This window comes from Tenrec ecaudatus, chromosome 15, assembly GCF_050624435.1.
Source record: "Tenrec ecaudatus isolate mTenEca1 chromosome 15, mTenEca1.hap1, whole genome shotgun sequence".
Classification (NCBI taxonomy): Eukaryota; Metazoa; Chordata; class Mammalia; order Afrosoricida; family Tenrecidae; genus Tenrec; species Tenrec ecaudatus.
The window spans coordinates 26,326,246-26,343,789 of NC_134544.1; the positions used below are offsets into that span (position 1 = coordinate 26,326,246).

At 55.1% G+C, this 17,544-nt stretch overlaps 1 protein-coding gene across 1 annotated transcript in view; it reads left to right on the forward strand.

Annotated features, from left to right (window-relative positions):
* Window positions 1–17,544, forward strand: part of MYO5B (myosin VB) — a 169,098-nt gene that overhangs the window by 111,209 nt on the left and 40,345 nt on the right. Inside the window, exons 21-25 of the mRNA XM_075533231.1 lie at window positions 1,039–1,278; window positions 6,329–6,562; window positions 13,015–13,099; window positions 14,761–14,909; window positions 16,383–16,502. Coding sequence (XP_075389346.1) covers window positions 1,039–1,278; window positions 6,329–6,562; window positions 13,015–13,099; window positions 14,761–14,909; window positions 16,383–16,502 — 828 coding nt within the window. The remainder of the gene's footprint in view (window positions 1–1,038; window positions 1,279–6,328; window positions 6,563–13,014; window positions 13,100–14,760; window positions 14,910–16,382; window positions 16,503–17,544) is intronic.

Below are 17,544 nucleotides of genomic sequence, written 5' to 3' on the forward strand. Positions count from 1 at the left end.
GACCAGGCTTGCTGGTCAGTTAGAGGCCATGTCCCTCAGTCACCACCCGTGACTCACCTCACAGCCAAACAGCAGAACAGTCCGGAAGGGCAACAAACACCAGGGGTATGTGCACACCTGGTGATGAGCGTGTAAGGTAACAGCTGCAGCCTCTCCTTAGGAGGGAGGAGGGACGGAAAGGGGAACTGCAGGGAGGAGGGGGATGTGCAGTGGGCAGCCCACTGAAGGGATGGCAACAGGTGGGCTGAAACAAAAGGCATCTGAATTGTTGGCTGGAGACAGACGATGCCCTCTGTGAGCCTGGACCTGATGGACAGCTGCCATTACATTTTCTCCATGCACTTTTTGAAGCCCCCTCCCCAGCCCCCACACAGCCTCCCCAAAGCCAGTGAGAGAACCTGAACCAGCCTCGAGAGGTTGGTGACATGTGGGAGGCACAGCAAGCTTGCTGTCTAACCCCGGCTCTGGGCTTCCGGCTCCGGAGTTGGGGTTTCGGGCCTGTTCATCTCGCAGAAGGTCTGCTTCTGGATTGATTGCTTTAGCCTGTACCCTGTTCCCAGGGTGGGAGCCGATGCTGTTCTGTGTCTTATCTGGAGGCTGCCTGCAGGGTGGGGAAAAGCAGTAACTCCCAGGCTCCCTCACTGGGCTGTGGGGCTCAAGGGCGAGTCCTTCGGTCCCCCCCTAGTTCGCCAGCTCTGGGACGGGCCCCTTCTCTGTTCAGCTGGGTTTGGTTTTTTTTTTGTATGACCCTCCAAGTTTGAGGTTCTTGGACTGTGGTTTCCCACCCAGAGAAACAGTCACATTCAATCTGATGGCAGCTGCTCCCTGGGCTGCAGAACCTCTCAAAAACGCAGTCACGGAGCCAAATGCCACCAAAGCATGTGGTCTGGAGGCAGCAGCACCCCACCCCCTTCTAGCAGCCTAGGCGGACCCCAGCACCCCGTCCACACAGTTGCACCAGCTTCCCTCCCGCCCAGCCTGCAGCAAGCTCCCTCACCCCCTCCACGGTGGTGACCCTGTGACTCCTGTCCCCACCAGGTCCTCCTGGAGCACAAGGCCACCATCATCCAGAAGCACATGCGGGGCTGGGTGACACGCCGGCACTTCCAGCGCCTGCGGGCTGCGGCCGTGGTCCTCCAATGCGCCTTCAGGAGCCTCCAGGCCAGGCGGGAGCTGAAGGCTCTCAAGATGGAAGCCCGCTCGGCCGAGCACCTGAAGCGTCTCAACGTGGGCATGGAGAACAAGGTGGTGCAGCTGCAGCGGAAGATTGACGACCAGGTCAGTGTCCGGGGCATCCACCAACGTGCCGGGAGTGCAGAGGTCTGCCTTGCATGTGTGTGTGCGTGCGTGTGCGTGTGTGTGCGTGTTGGGGGGTGGCGACACCCACAGCCTCCACAGGAAGTTGCACGGGCCAGAGACCCAGGGAGCACAGATGTCCCCAGATGTGAAACCACCTCCCAGAACATTCCCGGCAACCCCGAGGTGGGCAAATCCATGGCCCCTCCCAACCTCTCCAAGATCGTTTGTGTCTCCATCCTGGGGACCTGGGGGTCCCTGACCTTACCTGGCCGAAGCGGCTTTGTAAGTATGGTCACGTTCAGGATCTCCAGGAGGAAGGGGAACTTGCCCTGGTTGGTGTGCAGTGATGCTGGGTCATGGAGGACCGCCCGACCCCACCCCCTGGGGTTAGTAAATAAATACAGTTGCCGTCAAAGTCACCAGCTCTGACTTGTCCACCCCACGGGGTGCAACCACACAGGGATATTATGGCTGTGACCTTTAGGTAGGACACTTCCTCGCTGTCCTTCAGTTAGTGACCAGAGACTTACCCAGGCCTGCGGCTCAAAGGGACAGAGGGATGGAAAGGAAGCATGGGCAGGCCAGAGGGGAGACGGTGACTCTGGGAAGTGTCAGCAAAGAGTGGACCAAGGTGATGGTGGTGGCGGTGGCAGCAATAGCATGGCTGTAGCCTGAGGAGCTGCTGACCTATCACACGCGCTCACCGTCTGAGCCAAGCTCAGCCCCAGCGGGAAGGGACCAGCCTCTGATCAGCCTCGGCCTCCAGCCTTGGGCCCTGTGCTGACACTGCCGGCTTGGAGCCGACGTGGGAGGTTAAAAATAAACCTGGTATTTCACAGTCCACGTGCCGGAGCTTCAAAGAGAAACACATTGAAAAGGCCTATTTTTAAAGAAAGCGTTTTTGCCTTACACTTCCTGCTTGGCGAGCAGCTGCGGGGGTTGGCAGGTGTGCACCACCTGGGCAGGCTGCCCTGGGTGCTGAGCATAGTCGGGGGCGAGACCAGGGAGAGGAGCTGGGGACACTGGGTTTTGCTTTCTCGACCTGCCCTCCCCGTGTCGCCTGACCACACACCATTCACCCTTCTGAGTGCCTGCTTCTAATCCCACCACAGCCCCGGGAGAGAAATATCACCACCATTCCATTTTTAAAGACAAGGAAACTGAGGCCCCACCTCCCGCAGCTGGCGGCACAGTGAGACTGGTGCCAGAGTCTTCCCTGCTCCCCCGTCCCCTACTCTAAGAGTCCAGCCCTTGGGGATGGTTGGGTGAATGTGAGGGGAGATTTCCAGCCATGCCAATCATTAGTCTGGTTTGGGGTTCATGCTGACCACCTTGTCCTTGGGGTGGGCCGGCTTTGGTTATGGACTGTGTGGCTTGGTATAGAACATGCTTGGAGCTCTGTCTTGGGTGGCAGCATCGGTATAAGCAGATGCTGGTCAGGCAGGGTCCTGAGCAGGGGGCCAGCCACTAGGAAGTGCCCGGTGTCATGCACCACCACCCCAGCCTGTCCTGCATGTGGCTCTCAGCCAGAAGGCGAGGATCCAAGAGTGTGAGGGATGCCCCCAGCTTTATGACATCACCTGCCCAGGCAGCAGAAGGAGCAGCCAGAGTCCCGGCCAGACTGGGGTCTGGGTTCTGCCTCAGGTGCACCTGCAGCGTGCGTTCTCAGGCAGAAACACGACCTTAGCTCTGGCTGGGCACTGGGTTCTTCATGGGCAGTGAGCCTGAGGTCTCCAGGGGACCTTCTAGTTCAGCCAGGCACCAGTGCCAGCCCCAGGGGCTGGTCCAGTCGGCACTGTGGGGTCACCCTGGAAATTGTTAAAACATCCAAGACCAGCCAAAACATCCTGATCCTAGTACAGGATACCAGTTGGCAGCCAAGTTCCTAAGCCAACAGCAGACAGGAAGAAATTGGGTTGGAGGGGGCGGGTATGAGGGGTTTGATAGCAGCAAGGGTTCCTTTGAGCTTCTCAGAGCTGTCCCTGGTCCTGAAGTGCGGAGACAATGGTGTTTTTTTTTTTTCTTTTTTTCTTTCCATAATCTGTGAGAATTACAGTCTTAGAACCTCACAGGGACAGTTCTACCCAGTCCCATAGGGTTGCTTTGAGTCAGCATCAACTCGATGGCAGTGAGTTTGAGTGAGACATTGATGGCACCCCAGTAGTGTAATGGATTGGGAGTTGGGCTGCCAACCGCAAGGCCAGCAGTTTGAAGCCACCAACTTGCTCTATGGGAGAATATTGAAGCTTTCTGCTCCTATAGAGAGTTACAGTTGCAGAAACCTCTGTGGGGTCACTTCTGCCTCCCTGCAGAGTTGCTGGGTGTGGAGTCAACTTGCTGGCTCCCTGGCAACGAGTTTGGCTTGGGTGTTTGCTTTGCTCTGTTTTGGGTGGTGTGGGGAGCTCCGTCCACACTGTCCTTCAGCAGTCAATATGTGGTCGGTCTCCTGGGAGCACGTGTGACAGTCTCCCTGGTGTGGCACTATGGAACTGCACTGTTCACTCAGGCTAGTTCTCAAAAGGGACCAAAATGATGTCACTCACAGAATCAGTTGGCTGACAGCCTGGCTTTAGGCCCCACTGGACATACAGATACACTTAAATAGAGTTTACCTAAGCAAAGACGGCGCACGCCTGTGGAGTCGGTAGCATTTTGAATCACGTTGGTTCCATTCGCTTACTAGGTACTCGGGTCATTGGCTAAATTGCTTACGTTCCCAGTTACAGCCCCCCACCCCGGGAAGGGGGCTTCCTCGGTTGTTCCATCTGAGAAATGAGGAATTTTTCCCTCATCCTGACCACAGACAATTTCTGTGCGGCATTGAATGCGTTCATGCACTGGGCTGCTCACCAAAAGGTTGGGAGTTCAAACCCACAGGAAGCTCTCCGGGAGAAGACCGGCTGTCTGTGCCATAAAGGCTGCAGCCTCGCGAAGCCCATGGGCCGTTCTCCTGGGTCAGATGGCTGCCGTGAGCCGGCATGCAAGCAGCAGCCCAGGCCACCATCGTAGGAGTTACTGTGTGGGCAGCTCACTCCCAAATGCGGTCATAACCACACACGGGCATCTCGCTGTCTCGGAGATCATTCCAACTCATGGGGACCCTGCAGGATGGAGTAGAACCGCCCCTGTGGGTTTCAGAGACTGTGAGTCTTACAGGAGTAGATGGTGTCGATTTTCTCTACGGAGTGGCTGGCGGGTTCGAACCGCTGACCTCATAGTTAGTAGCCCCACATGTCAGCCACTATAGAGGCTAGGATTTACAACACATATTTGAGGAAATAGGGAGAGGATGCCGTTGAACCCCTAACACTTACCTCACCAAACCTTGAAGGGTAACAATGAGCTTTTGAAACAAACAGCTCCAAAGAGCAGAGTCTGACTTGAGCTCCCCTGCCAGCATCCTTACTGCTGGCTGAGGGACAGTCCCTCCCGGAAGCCCTGCTGCCTGGGGCACAGAGCCCTCCACTTCCAGGGGAGACTCAGACCAGCGTGCACAGACATACCTGCTGCTTCAGTGAGGTCCCAGTTTGCAATGACTCTGAACCAGGCTGCAGGCCAGGCGATCAATCCATCAGACAGACTGTGCCTGGATGGTCCCTGCCAACTGGAGGGACCTTTGTCTTGGTCACCTCAGAAACACATGGTTTGTGCACCAGCATGAGGGCCACAGGCATGAGCCCCTGGCCATGAGCCGAGAGCACAGTGCTGGCCCAGTCCCTCTCCTTCCGCCACTGTTCCTGCTTTCCATGCAGGGCCTTCTCTGCTGGGACTCGGGAACTGATTCTAGACGTACACACTACCACCTCCACCTCCCCCTTATTGGTATTGTCACTGGCAGCTGCAGAGACTAGCAGTGAAAGAGTGATCAGTGACCATTGCTAACCCCACAGTCAGCGCGGTTGAGACCCGCCAGCTGCTTCTAAGAAGAAAGAGGGGTTGGTGTGCGCCTGTCAAAACGTTTCAGCCTCTGGCACCTTATGCAGGGATATAGGGCCGTGCGGAGTCAGAATGGACTGCTTAGCAGTGGGTTTGAGTTGGGTTTGCTTGTTAGCTTGATTCTGTGGGGCGCCCGACTTCTCCCTCTCCCTGTCCCCTTTGACTACTTGTAGCTGACTCCCTCCTGTGGCCCCAGCATCTGACAGTAGGGTTCCCTATCTGAGGAATGGCAAGTGTTAGGGGTTCAACTACATCCTCTCCCCAATCCTCAGATATGTGTTGTAAATCCTAGCCTCTATAATAGGGCTACTAACTACAAGGTCAACAGTTCCAATCCACTAGCCATTCTGTGAAAGACAACACCTTGTACTCCAGTAAGACTGACTGTCAGACGGACTGACAGGGGCGCACCTGGCACAGGTGCTGGTCTCCCGGTGCTTCGTGGAATCGTACCATGCCCAGTACCCTGGGCACTGTACAAGGCACATGGAGGACTGCTTCCCTCCTGCATCATGGCACCTGAGGTACATCTGGAAGTTGCCAGTCAGCAGGGGCTGGTCCATATCACCTTTGCCAACAGATGGTGAGAACGAGCTCCCCCCTCCCTGGCTCTATGAAGGGGCCTCCTTGGCAGAGGGGCACTGAAGGGGTCCTTTGTCTTGGAGCCTGAGATCAGGTTACAGCTCTTTGTGTGTCCAAGGGCCAGGAGGGTGCCGCTCCTCTCCATGAGAGCAGAGAAACCTGAAAAGCAAAGCCTCCCAGTCCCGGAAGTTAGCACCATCGCAGCTCCCCCAACTTCAAGGCTGGTGTAAGGTCTGTCCGATCCAATGCAGGAAGCCAGCCATTGCAGCCGCCACCAGCCCTGCACAGGCACAGAGCCGCTACTGCCCAAAGAGTTGCCGCCCATCCACTTGGCACACTGGTTTTCCAAGGTTTCTCCTTGGTTCCCAGCGGAAGTTTGTTAGGGGGATACCAGGAGATCTCCTGAGCCCGTGACAGTTGGGTGATTCTGAGCACCTTTCCCGCTTCTTCCTGACCTAATCCCCCATCTCTCTGTCTCTCTCCCCTGCCTGTTGGTGGATGCTGGCCACAGAACAAAGAGTTCAAGAGTCTGTCCGAACAGCTGTCGGCGGTCACCTCCACACACACTGCGGAGGTGGAGAAGCTGCAGAAGGAGCTGGCCCGGTACCAGCAGAGCCAGGGTGGGGCACCCAGCCCAGGGCTGCAGGAGGAGGTGGTCAGCCTTCGGACGGAGCTGCAGAAGGTCCACTTGGAGCGCAAAGTCCTGGAGGACACCCACACCCGGGAGAAGGACGAGCTGAGAAAGGTAGGCTGGAGGCCGGGCCATGGACGGGGACTTGGGGAGCAAGGGGCTGGAAAACCCAGAGTCTTGAGAAGGTAGAGTGCCGCTTTCTCACTGGGAACCGCTGAGCAGTCTCTTGGGGCAGGTGCCCACAGGCTGGCCCTGTGTGTGAGCCATTCACCCCACGGTTCCACCTACCCACCCACTCCAGGTCAGCTTGGAATCCACCGGTCTTCCCAGCAGACCCTGCCTGAGTCAAGTGCACAGGCTGGCTCTCCCCCAGGACAGGCCAAACCCCAAGCAGAGCTGGGTTGGTCGGACTCCGAAATAACCCAGCTCCTTTCTCCTGGGTTCCTGAGTGGACAGTCCTCTTCTCCCCCAGCCAACAGGGTCACTGAGGGCCTTTAAAGCAGACCCCTGCCTCCTCCCTCTGCCTTCCTACAGGACAGTTGCTCTCTTTTTCTCTGAGTGAGAGCTTAGGACTAGTGATCATCTTTAAAGAAAATTGAAGGAGAGGGGGCAATAGGAGCTAAGCAGGGCCACAAGAGCGCCTTCCCCAAACCCAGACATTCACAGGAGGGTGGCAGTCACGCTCCGGTGGTCAGGGCTGGCAGCGACCCTCTGGCTCAGCCAGCCCAAGAGGGATGCTCACCTCTTTCCACCTGGGGCACGGGTAGAACAGGCCAGAAGCCTCCTTCTTCCGGGGCTTTCAAAACCGGATTCTGGACTCACGTTCCCAAAAGGCACTGCTTCTGTCTTAATAAACGCAAGCAAGCAGACAGGGAGCCTGCTCCACACTGAGCAAGATGGATGAGACGAGAGGCGGGAGTGGGCTGCTGGTAGATATTTAATTAATGCATCTGTTACTTCCACATGTCATCCCGGATCGGACCAGTAGCCCTGAACACGCTGATGGGCCCTGGGCCCTGGGCCCTGACTATGGGCATGGCAGGCCACGGGGCTGCCCGGCCGTGGCCTGTGGGGACAGGAGATGATCCCGGCAGCACCGTGATCTACCCATGGGCCCATTGCTCTGGCCTCTCTCCAGGGAGGTTCACATCGAACCCTTGGCCACCTTCCCTTTCCGTTTGGCATCCCTGGAGAAAAGGAGGTAGCTCCCCAGGCTGGGCCCTTGATTCATTAGCCAGAGTGCACTCTGAAGGTTCTTGGTGGGGCCAGAGGGAGACCCGGCCTGGTGCAGGGCTGTGAGGGATTGAGGCAGAGCAGAGGCCAGGGTCTTGGTGTGTGAGGGGTGGGAAGCAGGACCCCGGGCCCTGAGGCCTCAGCCTGGTGGGAGCGGGACATCTGTACCACATTATGCCATCCGTGATAAGACTGCCCGCCACTAGTTGGCTACCTTCGGCCATTCTGGTATGAATGAAGGTTGGGGAGGGGATCTGGGATGTTTTGCCCCCAAGTAGCTCAATCTGGGGTGGTGGGGGGTGGTTAGCCCTTGGTCGGTGGAATGTTTACAAAGTTGCAGCACAGAGCTGAGTCCTCAGGGACCCCGGGGGTCCCGGGGTTCTGGGCTCACACCGACTGCCCACCCCTCGGAAGGAGGACCCAGTATGTCTAGGACTGATACCTTACTGCAGACGTCAGAGACGTGTGGCCCTGTACTCACTCAGCAGGGGGTGACTGAGTGTCGATTTTGTGCTCAGCATCCTTGCTACACCCTGGAGCCAAAGAGCAAAAACAGTTTCATAAAGACCCTTTTCACCAGTGGAGTTTGAAAGAAGAGACTGCCCGCTCCCAGAAAGCATTACAATCTTAGGCGCCCATCCAGCGTCTGGCAGGGGGGTGTTTTTATGACTGAGTTTAGGGGCAGGGAGAGTTGGGGTGGGCGGACAGGTACAGGTGGGAGACCGATGTAAATGACACCCCATGGGCTATAAAGAAGGTAAAGCAGAGGACAGAGTGTGCGGTGAGGGAAGCGGGGTGTCACCACAGTCAGAGAGGAGGTCTCTGGGAAGACACCTGAGAATGAGAGGGGTGAGAGAGCGAGGTTTCTAGATACAAGTAACAAAGGTAGCAGCCAGTGCCCAGTCCCTGAGGTGAGAGGAGGCTGGGCAGGTGTGAGGGACCACCACGGTGGCCAGTGGGTGAGGAGGAAGGAGCATGGAGAAGAAGGGGGGAGGGAGGGGGGAGAGGCACTGAGGTCATCTTAGGAAGGACCTCTGACCTTGAGGACAGCATTCGCCTTTGAAACCTCTGTCTTAGGCACTTCTCCGAGTGTGACCTTAAGGGTGGCAGAGAATTTAGAAGCCATCATAGACCATTTAGGAATAGGAATTTCAGTCACCTTTACAGAACTGCCTTACTGTATTCAAAAAAAAATGTTGCTATTTCATCTTTATGTTAACATCTTAGACCCTAGTGTATTTAAAAATTATTATTAATTCAGTGCTTGCTTTTGGGAAAGGCAATTGTACTCTCAGAAAATAGGCAGGTGGCCGATTCCCTTTGGATGCTGCATCCCCGGTATGGTGAGCAGCAGAGGGAGGAAGCCCTAGCTCAAGCTAGGTAATAAACTCCTTTTGCCGCTTTTGGATCTCAAACAACAAAAGAAAGAAAAGAAAATAGGCAGGTAACCCACGATGGATTGTATCAACATGGTTGCTGTTAGGTGCAGTCCAGTGGGCTCTGCTCAGTGACCCTACCTATGTGCCACAGAACACAACGCCACAGGGGCGGCACCTCCCTCACAATTGTTGCTACGTCTGAGCCCATCGACGCGGCCACTGTCTCTTCCATCTTGTCCAAGGTCATCTTCTTTCCCACTGCCCCTCTACTTACCAAGCTTGATGTCCTTCTCCAGGGACTGCTCTCTCCTGACAACATATCATGTCCAAAGATTAGAACTTGTATCGTCCCTGCCAAGAGTCATGCTGGACAATTCCTATGCACGGGTCAAAACCGGAACACAGTGTTTGCCTGGACGGCAGGGATGGGATGCGTGCCCTATGCTAAGTGGACAGAAAGAGGGGGTTACTTCTCTGGCTGCCTAGTAGTCCCAGAGAGATGGGTGGCTTTTCCCCAGGGGAAGGTTAGGGCTTTGCCGACACCGGTCTCCTCTCTCTGGTCCAGCTCACCAGCTCCTGCCAAGTTCACCACCTGCCTGGTAGCTCGGCTCCCGCGTTTATCTGCCGCTCACTCTGTACTCTCTCAGCTCCAGGGGAGTCTTTTCCTGGCCGCCTCCTCGGGATGCAGTTTCCCTTGCAGCATCTCCACTCTGCCTTCTTCATTCTCCCTCAGCGTCTCTGATCTCCGCTGCTCCGCCCCCTCGTCCTGGGTCTTCCTGCCCCTTTCGCTGTCAGAAATGATCACTTGTGGCCCCTTTGAGGCTGTTGGCACTCCTTCTACCCACGTGTGTGTCTACTGAACTGGGGCAAAGTGGCTAAGAGTCCCCGTGGGCCCCTGCATTCGCTTCCTGGCAGAGTGGCCTTTGGAAAAGTTCCCCGACTTGTCTGTGCCTCCATTTCCTTAACAGCAAATAGTGGCGGCACCTATTTGAGGTGTGAAGTAAACGAAGTAAATGTATAACTTTGATGAAGCTCCCACCCAACTGCACTAGGCAGTGAGTCAGTTCCAATGTGGGGCCACCCTCTAAAGGGTGTCCCAAGGGCACACATCTGGATTACCTGGACATTGCTGCTCTGTCTCCATTGAAGCAGCTGGCTAGTTTGAACCCCCAACTTGTGGTGAACAGGCCACCACCTCTCCTACAGTATCCTCAAGGTGACCGTGACCTCCTTGAGGTCAGGAACCCTAACTTGAACCCCTCCCAGTCCTTTGCCCATACTTGGCTCCACTCTGTCAACGCTGCCTTGAACAAAAACGATACGGAGGCTGCTGGGCCGGGAGTCTGGCCCCGTCTTTACATCTCCCCGGGGCCCTTCTGAGGATGGTGGGGAGGATGCCCTTGATGAGGGGACAGAGCACCCCCTCGAGCAGTCAGTGTCTTGGATCTCACGCTCCTCGTGGGTGTGAGCACCTCCCCCAGCCGCGGAGACCTTTGGTTCAGATTCTGCACCCGCACTGTCCTGCCCTCCTGTCCTTCCCCTTCACTCTCTGCTGCTGAAGCCTGTGTCCCGTTCACCAGATATAGCCTCCCGTTTCTACAGCAAGCTCATGCTAGTTTACCTAAAGCAGAGGGCAGCAAGCCTTGCCTGGAGGGCATTTCTCCATCCCTTTATCCCAGGGATGGTTTTGTTTCCTGCTAGAAACTTCGCAACTGCCTCACTTTGCAGAAAATCAAACAGGTATGCCACTTGGAGAAGACAAGTCAAGTCCACACAGCACAAAACAGCTGCAGTGATGCCCCCAGAATAAACTAGTAAAGACAGTTCCTTCATGTAGTATGGACTCGAGTGTATCAGCCCAAGAGTTACAAGCCAAGGCCCCATGTGGCCTTCAATGAGTTGTCCCAAGCAGCCTGGCTGAAGTCAGACACATTCTGAGTCATATGGGCCGCAAGCATTGAAAGGACGAAGCACCTCACAAGTGGAATTAAATGAGCCCTGGAACCTCACGAAGGTTGTTCCCTACCAGGCTCAGAGGCAGGGGCCATACCCCCCTGGTTCCGTGTTGCCAAAGCGTCTCTCAATACACCCCTCATCTCGCACAGCTCGCCAAAGAGAAGCCACGTGCAGACAACAAAACTCTCCACTGCTGGCTGGGAGCACTGGGGGGCGGGGCTCGAGGTGGGTTCCTGGGGAGAACCGATTTGGGAAGCATTCTCGGACCTCCTGAGCTGTGGAGCTGAGTTGGTACAACCATCCCTTCCTGAGGTTCCCTGAAGAACAGGAGGGAGCGTGTGGGCCGACTTCCGGAGTGGTCCAGGCGTGGAAGAAAAGCAAATCTCCCCCAATGGCACTTTGATGTATGGCTCAGCCGCCACAAAGGCGGGTTCATCAGAGGCCTGCCTTGGCTCGGGAATCAAAAGCCTTGGAGGAGAGGGGGCCCGGAGAAAGGAGGCTTAGAAGCCATGGAAGCTTTCAGTGGCGCCCACTGTTAGGCAGGGCTCTCCGGAGCTGTGGCACCAGTTTTCGATCACAGGTGGTTACCAGGAAGGGCATGGCCTTGAACTGCACTTGTAGGAGGGGAGATGTCAGGTCTGACAAGCAGTTATAACCAAGACCCTCTGACGGGAGAGCAGGTGGACCCTAGGGACTGTGAGATCATCTCTCTTCCTAGAAGCAGTCCCACCATCTGGGCTTGGCTACAAGGCACATGCTAATTACGGTATGCTGTGCTCTTGTCCCACGTATGTAAGGACCATTCTCCCCTTAGTGGATCATAATGTCCCAACCTGGGCAGACTCAGGACGGGAATCAGAGGCAGTGAGACGGTCAATTGGGGCATCAGCCTTGGCAGCTGTTTGTGGAAAAATGAGTCCCCACAGACCCAAAACTAGGACCCCTTCTGACTCACTGTTTTCTCTTTGTCCCAACGAATCCCCAATCTGGTGCTCAGTTGATTGATCGGTGGTGGAGTGATTCTGTTAATGCCTCAAACGAGAGGATTTTCTCTGTTAATGAGTGGAATGTGCCTTCCAAGTAATCTACTTCACACAGACAGTTCAGTGCTTTGTAGCTCATCTTTGATGTGGTGACAAATGTGTGGAACTTCTCACCGCAGCCTGGTCACTGAGCACGAGCCAGCCCAGATTTTGTTAACCGCACTCACTGGCACTCCATCCCCATCAGGGATTGTAAATTAGAAAAAGAGGCACTGATCCCAAAGGGGGGTTGGGAGGGAGCCAGCCGGACCCAGAAGCAGAATGATGTTGGAGTAATGAGACATTGCTGTGCATAAGCCTGGGCTGAACCTTGCTTGTTACTCTCCTCCCCCACCACCCCCTTCCGTACTCATCTTGCTGCTTTTCTGCCTTTTTTCAGCAGGGATCACCTCCTGTTGGCTTAGGGAGTGGGGAGGTTGTCCTCAGAAAGGAGATACTAGATGGGAGAGTTGACCAAGGTAGCCAGCCACCCTCCCTACCCTACCCTTCCCTGGGATCTGGGCGGGCCAGGAAGGACAAGTCAGAAGAAAACCAGAGCCCATGTGTGAGCCAGTGTGAGAGTGTGACCTTCTTCAGACTCGGATTAGACGGGCACCCAAATGGCAGGGTGTGAGAGTCTGCTGCCTGTGCACATCCCTGGCCGAGGCATGGCAGTGTGGTGTGGAGACTGTTCGGGAAGCTCCCCTGGACCTTGGAAGACCATCCACTGTGATGGCAAGCTGAGCTCCTCTGTCTTTATTTTAATTTCTTTTCAGCCTCTGATCTTCTCCTCAAAATGCAGGCAGTGTTTGCTGACTTGATAATCTTAAATATTAATTAAAAATTTCTTTATCACATGGGGTTTTTTTTAACCTGCTTAAACCAAACCAGTCGAAATTCAGACCTTACAAGGGTAGCCTTGCGTTTGACCAGCATCACAAGGGGCAACCCCTCTCCCCGTTGTTCTCTCTTACAGCGAGTGGCCGACCTGGAACAAGAAAATGCACTCTTGAAGGACGAGAAAGAACAGCTTAACAACCAAATCCTGAGCCAGTCGAAAGGTACATCCCACGGTGCTTGGTTTTTGTCGGGGGTTCCCTCTCTTTTCCACTCTAATTTTCCTCGCACGCTCCCAAAAGACTCCCAGCCGGAGTGCCGTCAGGCCTTCCAGTCAGGAAAGGGTTTGCCTACAGGAGAGATGAAACGGGTCTGGTGATCTTAGGGTCCTGCTGTGTACTTGGATTCGGGAGTTTAATGAGGCAAGACACACAGGCTGAGTGATACATATGAGGGGGATTCGCAGAGTTCAGGGAAAGATGGAGATAAAGGAGAATGGGATGCTTCTGTGTACTTGTTAAGGTCCCTCAGGTTTGCAGGGTGGGGGGGCTTTGTGGGACTTGGTGGTAAGGGAGACCTGGATGGGAAGCATGCTTTTACCAAAGGCCACTGCGTGACCTTGAGCAGGCTCAACTTCTTCATCTGTACCATGGGTGTACTGGTTCAGACCCCGGAGGGCCACAGAGTGAGATGCCATGTGGCACTTGCTGGGGAGCCTCAGAAACTGGGTCTGTGGCGGATTTGAAATTGGACTTTGGCATTCATAGTACCCGCCATGATTTCTGCTACCCAGTGGGCCAGCTGTCTGTATCTGCTGATGGGGGCCAGCATCACAGCCCAGTTCAGCCTCCCTCAGTCACCTCCTGTGCACCTTTGGTCCCCGTACCCCTGGCTGTGGGAGAAGCTGTGAGAGTCTGTGCACCATGTTCTTAGTGGGCTTGCTGTGACCCAAAGTCCATCCCACCTACCCCGTGGCTCCCTGCAGACAACCTTATTGAATGGATCAATTTTTTTTAATCTCCTTTAAGAAGTGTTCCTTTCCAGAGTTTCAAAAGTTCATGGAATCCAGACTTTCTGGAGTCATCGAGTCTGGATGGACTCCCAAAAATCATTGCCCCGAGAGCATCTTGCAACCTTAAAAGCCAAAAGATCTCCTGGGGTCCTGTTTAAAGAAAGTCAGAGTTCAGCTGAGTTAGTAACGGATCCCTGCCTTGAGTCTGGGGCTTTTCTGCAGAGCTGTCCACATGCAGTTCAAGGTACAGCAGTGAGTCAAAAGGCCAGCAGGGAGCCTATGGGGCTGGGAGCTGATGTTAGTCAGGGAGGCAGGATTCGGAAGAAGAGGGTAAGAATGAGCAAGCAGCTGGAAGGTCATTGGATTGTGGTGTAGACACTACACAGGTGGCGTGGTGCTCTGTGTATTGTCAACAGCAACAAAAATACTTTTTTAAATGGTCCCTTTCCACTGGTATGAAACCTACATCTTGGCAGGAGACAAACCCATCCGGATTATGAATTTGCCAACCCTCCTCCAACCTAACCTTCCAGCCCATACTGTCTGTCTCTCACACTTGTGAAACTCCAGCACTCCCCACAGCCTGGAAAGGCCGGGGCTTGGGAGGAAACTGCGGCAGAACCATGACAAGTGGCAGAGAGAGGAAAGGGCAGTGGGTGTGCCACTACCCCGACTTCTCTAGAGCAGGTGGCTCTGCCCCTGTCGGAGGTCTTGGAACAGGGCAGCGAGCTCAGGCAGTAAGGACAGCAGCTCAGTCAGTTCCCCAAGCCCTCTCCTGACCAGCCATGAATCCTCCTCGAGCTTGGTCAATGGGTGGGTCGAGGTGTGTGCAGAATCCGCACAGAAAGCCGACTCACTGCGCTCCCTTTGCAGATGAGTTTGCCCAGAACTCGGCCAAGGAAAACGTCCTGATGAAGAAAGACTTGGAGGAGGAGCGCTCCCGGTACCAGAACCTGGTCAAGGAGTATTCGCGGTTGGAGCAGAGATACGACAACCTTCGGGATGAGATGACCATCATCAAGGCAAGGAGGGTGGTCCTGCGTACCGGCCCCCACCCCCACCCTGTGGCAGCCCCTGACACTGGCGCAGGCTCCGCCCACGGCACAGGCTCCGCCCACGGCGCAGGCTCCGCCCACGGCGCCAGAGCCTTACATGTCCACTTGCTCATGCTGCGCCCTGGAGAGGCTTTGCACACAGGTAGCTGGGCTGAGCGACTCCCTCCTACAGCCAGCTCCTCTTCCCACCCTGGGAGTCCTCTAAAGCACGAAGTTGCGCTTTGAAGGCAAATTCCAGCCGGCCGCATACTTTCTTTGTGTGGCTTCCGGTTCTGGAAGCCCCTGCCTGCGCTTTAACGGATGGTGGCGCTGCATCATTGGTGCTGCTGCTGGACGGCCCTCGGAGGCCTGCCCCATCTGATCGCTTCTCAGGGTTACTGATAAGAGGGCAGGGGGCATAGGAACATTTTCATGATATTTCAAGATATCAGCCCTTCCTTTTTTAGCCACGTAAACATTCCCCCAGAAAGGCCAACGCAGAGGAGATTGAGTGAGTGAATTGCATGGAAACCAGGAAGAGACGCGGAAGAGGAACATATATAGACATCTATAAGTCTTTCGGAGGAAGCTCAGTCTACTCGCAAATCCAAAACAGATACAAGGGGGAAAAAGCTGGAGGGTGATTACTTCAGAGTGATGTGCGTACACCGCAAACTTTCCGTGAAGTTCACATTTTCATAAACACAATTGGTGGAGTGCAGTCTGAAGGGAGGGTCCGGTGGGGGCAGGCTTCCACCGTATTTGTCCAGAAGGGGTTGTGATTACAGGACTCCCTCTGTGCTGCTGGAAGGTGATCCCGGGAGGGAAAGGTGATGTCACCAGGGCCTGGTGGCGTCTGGGGTTACACCCATTGGGCCTCTAACTCCAGAGTCAGCATTTCGAACCCACCTGTTTCTCCTCAGGAGAAAGACGAGGCTTTCTGCTCTCATAAAGATCTGCAGTTCTTCCCTGTCCCCTGTAGGGCAGAACTGACTGGATGCTAGTGAGTTTGTTCGGTTTTGTGTTGGAGCTCTTGCCCCTTCTGAGTTACAAGATGTGCATTCCATTAAGAGACCATGGAGCTAGGTTCCTACCAGAGCCAGCTTCTCATCAATTACCATTTTATTCCATAGCTGGATGGCTGCCTGGAACCCCAGTGTGGCTGTTGGGACAGGGGTTGGACTGCTAATGGCAGGGCCAGCGGTTCAAACCCACCAGCAGCTCCTTGGGAGAAGGACGAGGCTGGCTGCTCCTGTAAAGATTTAGAGCCTCCGCAGCCCCATGGAGGGTCATTAGGGTGGCTGTGGTTTCGATGGGTGACTGGTGTGTGGTGGGAGTGGCTCTAGTGCCCATGGGTCTAAGAAACTGTGATGGCTCTTCTTGGCAGGCAGCCAGGAAGGGACTGGACAGTGGTCAGCGTTGCCACTCACTGGGCTCTCCTTCTTTTCCCTCCTCCCACAGCAAACTCCGGGGCACAGGCGGAACCCATCGAACCAAAGCAGCCTGGAGTCGGACTCCAACTACCCGTCCATCTCCACGTCAGAGATCGGAGATGCCGAGGATGCGCTCCAGCAGGTGGATGTAAGTTGTGTGCCCACACCCCCACCCCAATGCTGCCTGTGCTCCCAGGAAGCTTCCCTGCAGGGGTAGCATTGGTAGGTAGTGAGTTACCAGAGTGCCCAAGGCCTCATTCTTGACCACAGGGGCCCCTCAGTCTTCAGTGGCTCTATAGACAGTTCTCTAGATTAACATTGACCTAGCAACGCAGTCCGGAGCTCACCCTGAAATGGAAGAAGGAGCCACGCCCCGATTGCCCTCTCAGCACTTAACACCAGTGCATGTGGGCGCTTGAGGAGGACCAGCCAAGCCACGGAAGCAGATAGCTAGAAGGCACCGTCCCTGTTTCTGATCACAGCACATGTGATGACGTGATGTGACATGTGGAGCAGTTCACCTGGAGAACAAGTGGTTGAAGTGGAAGGATGCAAGGGGACTGGCTTTGCCGGAAACAGCCTCTTCCGGTCACTTACTGTTGTGCTACACAGTGGACCTCATGTTGTGCGTGTCTGTCATTTTGTCAGAGGTCCAAAGACCCCCAAACTGTCATCTGCCATCTGAGAAGACAATCACCAGCACCCATGACCCCCTGCTCCCCACACCCCCAAAACGCTCGGAGCCAGGCCTCAAGGAGAGCCAGCTGTAGCATAGGTGTGCAGACCTGTTTGTGTTGTCTGATGGCTCAGCAGGAGTGTCAGTAAACACAGTGGCTGTGTTGATTCATGTCACTCAGCTATACACGAATAATGGCAAACTTCTTGCCACGTGTTTGACCACCAAAACACAATCGTATAGCTTTTTTCTTGATGTTTTTCTAAAAGGACCTTCCTCTGGTCTAGAAAAAAAAAATGTGTGTTGAGCGCTGCCCATCCCCCAACCTTGGAGCCAACGTTACACCTTGGAGCTACAGGGGCAGATGTGACCTGATCTGGGAAGGTCCCCACCCTCACAGAGCTTCTCCGGTGGGGAGTCGGGCACTGGACGGCCAGAGGGGCAGCTCTTTAGTGGTGCATAGGCGTGCTCAGAGCTAGAAAGAAAGGGAGATGAAGGGCAGTGACAGAGTGAT